Below are 13,153 nucleotides of genomic sequence, written 5' to 3'. Positions count from 1 at the left end.
CGATGCTATTTTACTTCAGCCTGCAAATGACATAACTGTCAGTCATCTCAAAGTGAATGATAGATTTTTCCAGAACAAAAAGCAGCCTGCACAAGAAGATGATTCATCTGTATGGCTGATGACAAAAGATGGGTAATATTGATGAGCTCGACGTCCTCTCGATCCGTCGGCAGAATCCAATTTCATCTCTGGCATTACAACGATGGAAACCTATTATCAGCCAAACACAAGCCCACAATGGCTTAGTCTCTCTCGCTCTCTCTTTCTCTGTCTCTCTGAAGATTTTATCAGAGCAGTACAATAGTGACTATCTAAACGCCTCCCTCTCGTTCTGTTAGGTGTTTGTCCGTCATTAGGCTAGTCAAGCAATCACTCTGCTGCTATCAGTGCCATGCAGGAGCTACTGATTTGCATTTGAAATAAAAAGCCATTTCACTACTACTGCTTTAATGCTTAATCCCTCTGTGCTTTCCCAATAAGAGCTAGAAGCTGCTAGATTGTTGCCATCGTGCAGGATGTTAACCCACTATGGGACCAACCACATGATGGATTTATACTGAGAAGTACAGCACAGCAAAACCTAGAGGTTGGAGGTCAGAGGTTAGGCTTGGACAGTATGGACACACCGGTCTCTCATGTACAGCAGAATAAAGAATTCGGTATTATGAATGTATTTTTTTTGTTGTAACTCATTGACTATGCCCTATATATGCGAACCTTACGCCCCAGTTCATATTCTGTCATTCATCCATTGGAATGACTGTAGTTTATGGTATTGTGTTCATATATCTCATATGAACACAATACCATCATCTCAGCTGATCTCAGCTGACATTAAAGATACCAGCAGTACAGCTTACATTAAAGTCTATCCCTACATTGAATCGAATTAACCACAATTCTCGTCAATTCCCCCTCCACCCCCCTCCACCCCCCCTCTCCCCAACAGATCTGTTCAAATACAGGCTGATCAACAGCAAACTGGTCAACAGCACCTTCCTGCACAACAAGGAGGGCTGCATGCTTAGCGACTTCAGCGACGAGAACAGTGCCTACATGATATACTTTGTCAGCTTCCTGGGCACCCTGGCTGTGTTGCCCGGCAACATCGTGTCGGCGCTGCTCATGGACAAGATCGGACGGCTGAGGATGCTGGGTAATAGAGCGAGGAGAGGCGACATTGTCGTCGCGGCTACAATGGTGTCATCTGATTTTGCACTGTACTGTTGGTGCATGTCTTCGACAACCTTAAGAAAACAAAATGTAGTCTGCTTAATCTATGGTAGATTGGGCAGAATTTTCTGTCTCACAATGGCCAAAATGGATTCAGCAAAAATAGCATCCATATTAGATGACATATTCATAGATTCACTCATTTTCCTTCTCTTCTTCTTCTCTCTCTCTCTCTCTCTCTCTCTCTCTCTCTCTCTCTCTCTCTCTCTCTCTCTCTCTCTCTCTCTCTCTCTCTCTCTCTCTCTCTCGACCCCTCCTTACCCTCTATCTCCCTCCCTTTCCCTCCCTCCCCATCTCTTTCCCTCCTCTCACTCTTCAGCGGGCTCAAGTGTTATCTCTTGTGTCAGCTGTTTCTTCCTGTCGTTTGGCAACAGCGAGTCGGCCATGATCGCTCTGCTCTGTCTGTTTGGGGGCATCAGCATCGCCTCCTGGAATGCCCTGGACGTGCTGACGGTGGAGCTTTACCCCTCTGACAAGAGGTAGGAAACGCCAACCAGAGAGCCACACCAAAACCTTGGCATTGTGGAAGGTTGTAGTTTCCAAGGTGGCAAAAGTGGTGCCTTGATGTGATTGGTTACACTAGATGGAGGAAAATGGAGGTTGTAGTACTGTGTAAGAGCATTGGTGGTAGTGGTGCGTGAAACTGGGTGGGAATCCTTATTGCCACCCAATGGCTGAGTGAACACTGCACTGCTTCAACCAACATATACTAAAAAAAAAAAATCTGTATATCCCAGTAAACTGGGTTGACTGAAACATTTGTGGCCATTTCAAAACTCTGAGATCTCATCATAGCAGACTGGCTGTTCATTATTATCAACGGGGTTCGAGCCCTGAATGCTGATTGGCTGACACTCGTGGTATATCAGACCGTATACCATGGGTATGACAAAACATTTATTTGTACTGCTCTAATTACGTCGGTAACCAGTTTATAATAGCAATTAAGTTACCTCGGGGGTTTGCTGTAAATGGCCAATTTACCACACCCCCTCATGCCTTTTTGCTTAATAACATCGGACCATGATTAAATATTATTTTCCAATTTCAGAAAGGGTAGTAGTGCTGCCCATCTGGCTGAACAGTCCTCCTGCAGGTGTTACATTATGAGTTCAATCTGAGACTGTTTGAATAGAGGTCATTAGGGAACTGACTGATCTTCCTCTCTCCTCCCAGATGCACAGCGTTTGGCTTTCTAAACGCCCTCTGTAAGCTGGCAGCCGTGTTGGGCATCAGCATCTTCACCTCTTTCGTGGGCATTACCAAGGCTGTGCCCATCCTGTTCGCCTCCGGGGCGCTTGCAGCGGGCAGCTTCCTGGCGTTCAAGCTGCCGGAGACGCGGGGCCAAGTGCTGCAATAGTGTGACCACACCCCTAGGGGGCGACATGGGGGGTCAGAATGAGTAAGCCACACTGTGAACAACAAGTAGCCCAAGAAACCCCTAAACTCTGCCCTGTACGCCCCATTGAAGTCAGAGCCTATTCACAGGAATTAGTTCAATGCAGATGCTGCACAGATCTACTAAGCTGTAAATATTGTGGATTGCCTGATATTGGATGTACTGTTTAGATAGACACATCTCTATACTACTAAGATCTGTGGAACTGTGCTGCCGATGCTTGACATTGATCCCTATGAATAGGCTGTGAGTTGGTAGAGAAAGGGAAGTGCAACCAAACTATGCCCCTAGACCAACAGAAGCTGTTCCAACTTGAATCCTTGTTCAGTGCAATCTTAATCACTGAGTGTATGTGTTTATGAGGGTTGAGGAGGTAGTTTAGATGCAGGTCCCCAAAATGAAGACAGATTACTGGGGTTATGGGGTAGGGACATGGGGTCTAGTTTATGAGCCATGCCAATAGCCCGTAATAGAAATGACCACTAGCCATCCAATCCATATTCACACCAATTTCTCTGATAAGCTCAGCTCACTTCCCATCTACATGTGTCTACATGGCTATGGTAGAACGTCAGTCATAAATTATACGTTATGCCTTGATTTGAACCATTTTTGACTTAATGGGTAAACCAAAACATTCAGTTAAACCAAGGCCTCCTCATTTTCATACCTTCCAAGGTCTTGTGTTTATTTTATGTACAAAATAACTGCCATTTTATAGGTTTTTAGAACATTCCAGGTTGACTTTTCATTGTGGTTTGAATGAGACTGTTGAGAAACGTGATCTGTTGAGCTTTTTCCCTTTAAAACATTCTTTCGAGCCGTTCTATATCTCAATCAATCATAAACGGCTGCTCAAATCAATCCTTCACATCTCCATTTCTGACAGTGTTGAAATTTGTTCAGCCCACATTGTTCGCCATGTACATTTTAGAACAGCACTTTTGTTCAAACATTCCACATTTAAAGCACAAATGTTTGCTAATGCAAATAGGACTGTTGTCACAATTTGTTTTCAATAGTTATTATTATTGTCACGTTTTAAACAAACGTTTAAAAGCCCACGGTTCAAGCGTCGTTCTTGCTTCATGTATCCTGTAGTAACAAATGTCTTCTTTGTTCCATCTGTCATAGGTTTTATGTTTTCCTCTTAGAAGATGTGTTTTTGGAAAGTGGTATGCATAAGTGAATTCGTGGACAATTTGCCAGAAAGATAGAACACAATACGAAAATGGCATTGAAGTGTATCATGTTACTGTAGATCAATAAGTCAGATGTTAGATGCTGAATCCATGTCCTTTTCACGAGAGAAATCACACTGCCTATGATATCATTTGCCTGTTCTAACATTGACCTTGGATTTCAGGAACATTCTCGCAACCCTTAAACACATCAAACCACTTTAATGTGCACAACTGAAACATACGTTTTCATTTTTTGTGATATTGTGAAACAGGAACTAGATGTTCAAAGTGGAGCGAAAATCCTCAAAATAATGAAGTTGAAAAGAAGACACAAAGATATGGAAAGGATGTAGTAAACTTCCGTGAAACATTGCAACAATATTTTCAGTAGATTCCATTTGATATTTATTTTGAGTTTGAAAGATATTAAGATATATTTCATATTTATTTATTTAAGATATATTTACTTTTGGGTGCAATGTGTTTCAAAAGAGACTATAGTGGTAAGGACATATATGCACTGTCATTAAATACTATCATGTACATCATAGCCCATATTTTATTATTTATTTTGATATGGGTGTGAGACTGCTTGTTTGCCTGTGCAATATTGAACTTTGACCTGCAATATTGATGTGTTTTTTTTTGTGGATTCTTGATAGCTTGTTTATTAGTTGTTTTATTCGATATTTGGAGTATGATTAACTGATGTGGCGATACAAGTAAAAGCTGCTTTATTGATCGGATGATCAAAACGACAATTAAACCTCGATGAGATGGGGAACATTATTGGATGCTTATGGGAAACATTTCACAGATCATTGAAATAGAAGTAGTATAACTTTCCTTTGATTTCCACCATTGAAGCTTAGAACATCATGATATATGGGTATATTTTAACATGTTACACACCTCCGCTGAGGTTTTTAATCGTACATGATAGACTTGGACTAAACACTCTGCTAAGGGCAGTGTCCTCATGGGATATCTGATCCATAGATTTCCTGAACATTGGTTTGGTACCAAACAACGTTTCACATTCCCCTTATAGCAAGCACATTGATCAAGTGTGGTATGTTCACAATTGCATGTTACAAAGAAACAAACTCAGAAAAGCAACAAAGCACTGATTCAGCAACAAAGGAAATGATCATAAACTGCCATTTTTTTAGGATAGCAGCCATATGTAGACTTAACAGCATTCTAGATATAGACTGATCCATTGCACTAAATGTACCTAGCTGTACATGCACAGTTGTTAATGCCTTGCATTCTTCAAAAGACCAAAACCTTTGAGACATAAAATATATCAGTAGCACATGAAGGGAAACAGAAGGTAAAGCACAATAACTGCTTACAAGCGACCAATTTAAGACAGTAGCCAAATGATTCATTGGTACCAAATGAGTCACGCATGCAGTTGTGAACCGCACACAAAATAATCAGTATACATTGATTCACAGTAGTCGCAGTTGACTATTTATTGACATTGCAACTTTACTTTATGTTTACATTACCATAAACTAGCATATCTTATGTTCAGTCTATGACCCCTTAATCTATATAGGAACTTCAAGCCGTTACCACATTCCTCAAAATCGACATGCATTAGTCTACACATCCAAACCATTCACTGATGGTTTAGTGACTGCCGATCTATAAGTGTGCCATGAGTAACTTCTCTCATTGATTATTGCCAAATATTTTTGTATGTCTTAAGTTTATACTATGTCATAAAGAAACTGGAATATAGATTTAAATATGTAAATTAAAATAAATAAAATATAACATAGATCATTAATAAATTATATAGCTCTTTATAACCTTTGACCCCTTGAAAATATTCCTGTGGTAGGGGGAGCAGTTTTTATGAAATGATTTGGGACGTGGATGGCCAGTCTGTCAGAAAGTATATTTATTCACAATTCCTCTAAGAAGTGCAGTAATCTTAAAAGATTCCATTTGTTATTGAAGAATCAGCATCAGCATTGCAGCATGTGTCTGATCTGTGTTTCCATATCCTATCTCTATGTTGTCATAATTATACCGCCCATGAAATGATAAACAAGGATGTCAATATTAATGTTGTATAGTACGACATGGAACGCTGTGAAATGCTTAACTATCTATTTACTCTCTCAGTGAACCAGTTCAGGATATTTTAAGTCAAGATTGTTTCTAGTACCTGTAGTTGCATATTTTCAATTCTGTTACATGGTTTTTTTGTATTCTTAACTTGTTGCTCGGTCAACGGTCAATCATGAGTGCAAAAACGTAATTATAGCAATAAGTGTTAGATTGTTTATCTTTTATCTCTCCCCAAAACACTATTGGGAAATGAAACACATTATATGCTGGGCCTTTTCCACTGAAATGCTGTGTGTTGGCTTCTACTAAATGGGACTGAATGGCTTATATTCACTTCTAAAACTACCCCTAGGTCTTTGGAGGCTTTTGTCAATAAGAAAACATTGCAATTTATTACATGTAACAGATAATTTATCACTGTCATAGTACTGTGCTGTAGAATCTGTAGTTGTTTGTATGTACGTATAGATCATAATATTAGAAATTACAATACAGTATACATGTGGAACCATAAAAAAATACAAAGGACAAAAAAACTGAAGTGTAAATGACAGAGTACTATTGTATGGTGTCTTCGATTTACTGTATTTTGTAAATGAAAATGGAATATAAGTAAATACATCAAAATAAATACTAGTGGTTATGAAGAATACTTAAATGTTACAACGTCATGATTCTGTTATAAAGTTTGTGTGTGAGATTTTTTTCTTATCTTTTGTCATTGTTTATTTATTTACCTTTTCAGAACTGCAATAGATAGCAAAGAAAAATAAACTACTGTCCTAATGATGAAACCCTTGTAATTATATAATTTACCGAATTGATCATCAATGATCAAATTGATTTCTTGACTTTTGTGCCTAGGGGTCAGAACAGAATCCCACTGGCCACAGATGTCAATCCAATGTCTTCTTCCACGTTGGTTCAATGTAATTTCACCAACAGGCACAATAGCTCATTGAGAAAAAATGTACTTTGCAACAAACCTCCACCAGTACTAGATTTACTAGCCTACAAAGACTACAATTTACTGCTGCAAATATGAGTCCCAGGTCGTCTACAAAGACTACAAAGTCACAAGACGGCACTTCCTGGGTACGTTGGATAACTGAGGACGCTGTGAAAAGGTAGGTTGCAAATACATTTATTACAACTCGCTTTGGGTTATTATAGCTTTGATAATTTATTAATAACAACCCTAACTAGCTACGGTACTATTTGAGGCTATGAAATGCAGTCAATGTACTGCAAGTAGCTAGCTCACCAGTTAGATAACGTTAGAAGACAAACGTAGCTAGTCATAGTATGTTGTGAAAAAAATTAGCCCACGTCAATTGGCAGCATTGCATTTTCATGTATTAAAGAACAGATGTTGAAGCTATAGGTAACAGATACTGTAGCTATGTAAAGTAGAGTCTGCTGTAAAATAGCTGGCTTAGCAGCAGATAGCAAGCTACTGGATGCAAGCTACACACAAAATCGGTTCCAAAAGGTTTATTTGTTCCAAAAGGGTTATTCGGCTGTCCCCATAGGAGAATCAATCAATCAAATGTATTTATAAAGCCCTTCGTATATCAGCTGATGTCACAAAGTGCTGTACAGAAACTCAGCCTAAAACTCCCAACAGCAAGCAATGCAGGTGTAGAAGCACGGTGGCTAGGAAAAACTCCCTAGAAAGGCCAGAACCTAGGAAGAAACCTAGAGAGGAACCAGGCTATGAGAGGTGGCCAGTCCTCTTCTGGCTGTGCCGGGTGGAGATTATAACAGAACATGGCCAAGATGTTCAAATGTTCATAGATGACCAACAGGGTCAAATAGTAACGATCACAGTGGTTGTCGAGGGTGCAACAGGTCAGCACCTCAGGAGTAAATGTCAGTTGGCTTTTCATAGCCGATCATTCAGAGTATCTCTACCGCTCCTGCTGTCTCTAGTGAGTTGAAAACAGCAGGTATGGGACAGGTAGCACGTCCGGTGAACAGGTCAGGGTTCTATAGCCGCAGGCAGAACAGTTGAAGCTGGAGCAGCAGCACAGCCAGGTGGACTGGGGACTGCAAGGAGTCATCAGGCCAGGTAGTCCTGAGGCAAGGTTCTAGGGCTCAGGTCCTCTGAGATAAAGAAAGAAAGAAAGAAAGAAAGAAAGAATTAGCGAGAGCATACTCAAATTCACAGGACAAGACAGGAGATCACGTCAGTGACTCAGTTCACTCAAATCACGCACCCTTCCCAGGGAAGAGCACCAGTAAGCCAGTGACTCAGCCCCTGTAATAGGGTTAGAGGCAGAGAATCCCAGTGGAGAGAGGAGAAACGGCCAGGCAGAGCCAGCAAGGCCAGTTAGTTGCTCCAGTGCCTTTCCGTTCACCTTCACACTCCTGGGCCAGACTACACTCAATCATAGGACCTACTGAAGAGATGAGTCTTCAATAAAGACTTCAAGGTTGAGACAGAGTACCTGTTATGCGAGGGCAGCAAGAAGCCAAGGTAAGTTGCTAGCTAGCATTAATCTTATCTTATAAAAAACAATCAATCTTAACATAATCACTAGTTAACTACACATGGTTGATATTACTAGTTAATCTAGCGTGTCCTGCGTTGCATATAATCGATGCGGTGACTGTTAATTTCTCATCGAATCACAGCCTACTTCACCAAACGGGTGATGATTTAGTCATTGCACCAAACCTAACCATAAACATCAATGCCTTTCTTTAAAATTAATAAACAAGTATATATTTTTAAACCTGCATATTTAGTTAATATTGCCTGCTAACATTAATTTCTTAGACTTAGGGATGCCACCCGTTAGATAAAATACGGAACGGTTCCGTATTTCACTGAAAGAATAAACGTTTTGTTTTCGAAATGATAGTTTACCATATCAATGACCAAAGGCTCGTATTTCTCTGTGTTATTATGTTATAATTAAGTCTATGATTTGATATTTGATAGAGCAGTCTAACTGAGCGATGGTAGGCAGCAGCAGGCTCGTAAGCATTCATTCAAACAGCACTTTCCTGCATTTGCCAGCAGCTCTTTGCAATGCTTTGAGCATTGATCTGTTTATGACTTCAAGCCTATCAACTCCCAAGATTAGGCTGGTGTAACCGATGTGAAATGACTAGCTAGTTAGCGGGGTGCGCGCTAATAGAGTTTCAAACGTCACTCGCTCTGAGAACTGAGTTGTTCTCCCTGCTCAGCAAGGGCTGTGGCTTTTGTAGAGCGATGGGTAACGATGCTTTGAGGGTGGCTGTTGTTGATGTGTCCCTGGTTTGAGCCCAGGTAGGGGCGAGGAGAGGGACGACAGCTATACTGTTACACTGGCAATAATAAATTGCCTATTAGAACATCCAGTAGTCAAAGGTATATGAAATACAAATGGTATAGAGAGAAATAGTCCTATAATTCCCATAATAACTACAACCTAAAACCTCTTACCTGGGAATATTGAAGACTCATGTTAAAAGGAACCACCAGCTTTCATGTTCTCATGTTCTGAGCAAGGAACTTAAACGTTAGTTTTTTACATGGCACATATTCCTCTTTTACTTTCTTCTCCAACACTTTGTTTTTGCATTATTTAAACCAAACTGAACATGTTTCATTATTTATTTGAGGCTAAATTGATTTTATTGATGTATTGTATTAAGGTAAAAGAAAAGTGTTCATTTAGTATTGTTGCAATTGTCATTATTACAAATAAATTGTAAAAATTGTCTGATTAATCGGTATTGGCTTGTTTGGTCCTCCAATAATCGGTACCGGTATTGGCGTTGAAAAATCATAATCGGTCAACCTCTAGTGACCATAGCGTACCTGTAGGTATGTACAGCAGGTACGCTATCGGAAAGATAGGTAGGAGCAAGCCCATATAGCAGGACCAAAACGGGAAGATAGGTAAAACCCGTGTAATGCTTTGTAGGTTAGCAGTAAAACCTTGAAATCAGCCCTTGCCTTAACAGGAAGCCAGTGTAGAGAGGCTAGCATTGGAGTAATATGATCAAATATTTTGGTTCTAGTTAAGATTCTAGCAGCCGTGTTTAGCACTAATTTAAGTTATTTTAGTGCTTTATCCGGGTAGCCGGAAAGTAGAGCATTGCAATAGTCTAACCTAGAAGTGGCATTTTTGCAATGTTACGTAGATGGAAAAAAGCTGTCCTTGAAACAGTCTTGATATGTTTGTCAAAAGAGAAATCAAGGCCCAGAGTAACGCCAAGGTCCTTCACAGTTTTATTTGAGACAACTGTACAACCATCAAGATTAATTGTCAGATTCAACAGAAGATCTCTTTGCTTCTTGGGACCTAGAACAAGCATCTCTGTTTTGTCCAAGTTTAAAAGTAGAACACTTGCAGCCATCCATTTCCTTATGTCTGAAACACAGGCTTCCAGGTAGGGCAATTTTGGGGCTTTACCATGTTTCATTGAAATGTACAGCTGTGTGTCATCCGCAAAGCAGTGAAAGTTAACATTATGTTTCCAAATGACTGGTAGAACCATTTTGGGTTCCATGTAGAACCCTTTCCACAGACGGGACAGCCGAAGAACCCTTTTATGTTGTAGATAGCACCCTTTTCTCCTAAGAGTGTAACTTCTGAACCTGAAGAGGGAACACCAGACCACTTCTTCATTGCAAGCTGACTACAGTCATCGCCTGCCCCAATCCTCTGAATGGTGCCCAGTGTTCTCAGCTATGCTCGTCCAATCTCCACCACCCACGCCTTCACCATGGCCCTTAGCCCACTTCAGACCCCACATGGCTCCTGATCCCAACCTGCCCATGGAGGGGGCCATACGGACCAAGCTCACCCAGCAGCTGGAGCCAGAACCCCTGGAAGTCCACAACGAGAGCCACATGCACGCCGTGCCCCCTGTATCCGAGTCCCACTTCTCAGTCCTGGTGGTCAGCCCAGATTCGACTGCCTCTCCTAGCTACAGCGCCACCACCTTCTCAATGAGACCCTAGCCAAGGAGCTGAAGACCTGTATCCACGCACCGGCCATCCAGGCCAAGACACCCCAGCTGTGGGGCAGCAACCCCAGTATAGCCAAGAGCCCACCCTGCATGGGAGGATCCAAGGGGGACCACAAGGTGGAGGAGGAACTCAAGGCTGGATGGGACTGACCAGCGAAACTCAGCAGTCATCAACCCTGTTTCTAAAGAGTAACAGCCTGTGCAGGCTTTGGTTCCAGCACTAACTCATCTATTAAAATGTGTTGTCTGTTCAAGACCGTGATTAGTTTAATCAGGTCTGGAACAAAAGCCTGCACGCCCCATATGCCTGTAGTTTAATCAGGTCTGGAACAAAAACCTGCACGCCCATATGCCTGCAGTTGAAGATAGTGTCTATTAACATTGTTGTAAACTAGTGTGATATAATTTCATTACTGCTTGAGAGGTTGTTTCTAAATCAGCAGCATCACTTCGGTCTCTTGGCAGTTTAATTCAAGAACAGTTGTGTTTTAGATTAATTAGACTCTTGCATTTAGTGGCCATCACTATAATATCTCAAGATCTTGTAGTTCAGTAGTATGTGGTACATTGAACTATATGATATGATATGAAGTGATGGAGTGTGTCTGTTTTGTCTGAAAATAAAATGTCTTGTATGTGAGGGCAGAAGTATGAGAAGTCAAGACAGAATAAAGCACATGTTTTCTCGGGTGCATTGTGGCAGTTTTGTGGTTGCCATCATTTATTACATTATTTATATCATTATACAAATTTAATGCAATATTGCATGTAATGTTTTTGTTTTGCATACTACCTTTGCATACACATCTGCAGTATAGGTTTAAAAATGGCTGTGTTTTGATTTTGAAATGGAACTCTAAATGTAGTACTAATGTTACCACACGAGGGCAGTATGTGCAAATGTTATGTTGATTTGAAGTGCAGCGTTGACAGAATGGTGAAACATGGCTTCATTCTTTCATTACGACACTGCCTTTCATCAACTCTTCAACACAGTAATGATTCAATCCCATAATACTTTTTATTTAATTTCTCACCATAACAAAATGCCAGTGTTATAGCAACAGGGGTCAATCACTCAAATTGTGGAATATAAAGTGTTGGTTAATAGAGGTGGTGAAACTCGATTGTCTTAACTCACATACAGGGTGCATCACAGTTCACTTACTTCCTTATCAATTTGACTTATCAGCCTGTCTTTTCTAATTATTGTGGATGGCTTAGGGCCAGAAGACAGGGTGAAAGATGTTGGTGGTTCTCAGAATGACATATCCTAACCCTATCATGACCGTGTGTTTCTATTTCTGTCTCGGGCTGTATGTGTCAACGTGACGGTCCTCTTGTCCTACCCTCAACCCCAGGACCTGCCAGAATTTCTGTTATTACAACAACATGTAAGAGTAATGGCACAAAAAACATTGTTGGTGATAGCCTAAACAAACAGTGAGCAAACATCTTTTCCCAATGTGCTGTTTTTCCAATAAATTAGTAAACATTTGAATGTTTTAGGAGGTTTTATTGAAATATTTCAGTACATCAACAAACAGGATCACTTTAAAATATGCAACTAAATCAACAATATTCAACAGAGCCAAAACAACCTTCCAAGCGGCCATTTTTCCCATACATTTTTTAAGTGCTGAAAAGCTCATAAAGATGGTCCTTATTGAATGTGGAGTCAACTCAAGGTTGACTTCTACAAACGTCCCTGTCTGGAATAGACGACCTGTCAGGCATTACAAAAGGCCCTGTAAGGAAGGTGAACAACTGGTGTCACTGGTTTGAAAAAGGAAAACAGTAACACAACCATTTTATGACCCTGTCTATTAAGAGTCAGGCCTCAGGGGGAGACGTAAACTACTACATAGGGGCAAAAAGCGAAGGGTGAAGGCAATTGCAATAAAGTCTACTGCCTCGGGAAGCAAAGACTTGTCTCTGCAAATTAGATTTACCTGTCACAATTCCAGGTGCTGTTATGAGGGAGTGGCGAGGAGGACACGCCAACCATTTTAAACCAGCATAGCATAGTGCTGTTGCAACAAAAATGACGAAGTTTATTGGTTGATATCCTTCATGAGTTGTTATGAGATGAGTTTGTAGAGTTTATTGAACTGCTAGTTCACAACTCAATCAGAAAATTCTGACGGTGTATAGGTAGCATGGGTTAGGGTCAATTGCTTTCCAATTGGTAATACTTTGAAATGTATTTAAAACTACAAGTAATGTTGACATATAATGTGTTATCTTCAATTCATGAACTGAAAGGAAATTAAATTAATGG

The 13,153-nt window shown here is 40.5% G+C and overlaps 1 protein-coding gene and 1 pseudogene across 2 annotated transcripts in view; both read left to right on the top strand.

Moving 5' to 3' along the window:
- The window catches only part of LOC124006404 (synaptic vesicle glycoprotein 2A-like), a 76,482-nt gene extending 71,385 nt beyond the window's left edge, over positions 1–5,097 (top strand). For both annotated transcript variants that reach the window (XM_046316400.1, XM_046316401.1), the window contains 3 exons: positions 950–1,156; positions 1,553–1,712; positions 2,410–5,097. In XM_046316400.1, the coding sequence (XP_046172356.1) occupies positions 950–1,156; positions 1,553–1,712; positions 2,410–2,593 (551 nt within the window). In that variant the 3' untranslated portion in view covers positions 2,594–5,097. The remainder of the gene's footprint in view (positions 1–949; positions 1,157–1,552; positions 1,713–2,409) is intronic.
- A 5,472-nt stretch (positions 5,098–10,569) lies between these two features.
- On the top strand, positions 10,570–11,022 carry LOC124005321 (annotated as a pseudogene).
- Positions 11,023–13,153: the final 2,131 nt, after the last annotated feature.

This window comes from Oncorhynchus gorbuscha, linkage group LG19, assembly GCF_021184085.1.
Source record: "Oncorhynchus gorbuscha isolate QuinsamMale2020 ecotype Even-year linkage group LG19, OgorEven_v1.0, whole genome shotgun sequence".
NCBI lineage: Eukaryota > Metazoa > Chordata > Actinopteri > Salmoniformes > Salmonidae > Oncorhynchus > Oncorhynchus gorbuscha.
Note: the sequence above shows the minus strand (reverse complement) of the source record. Positions and strands in the feature narration are given on the sequence as shown.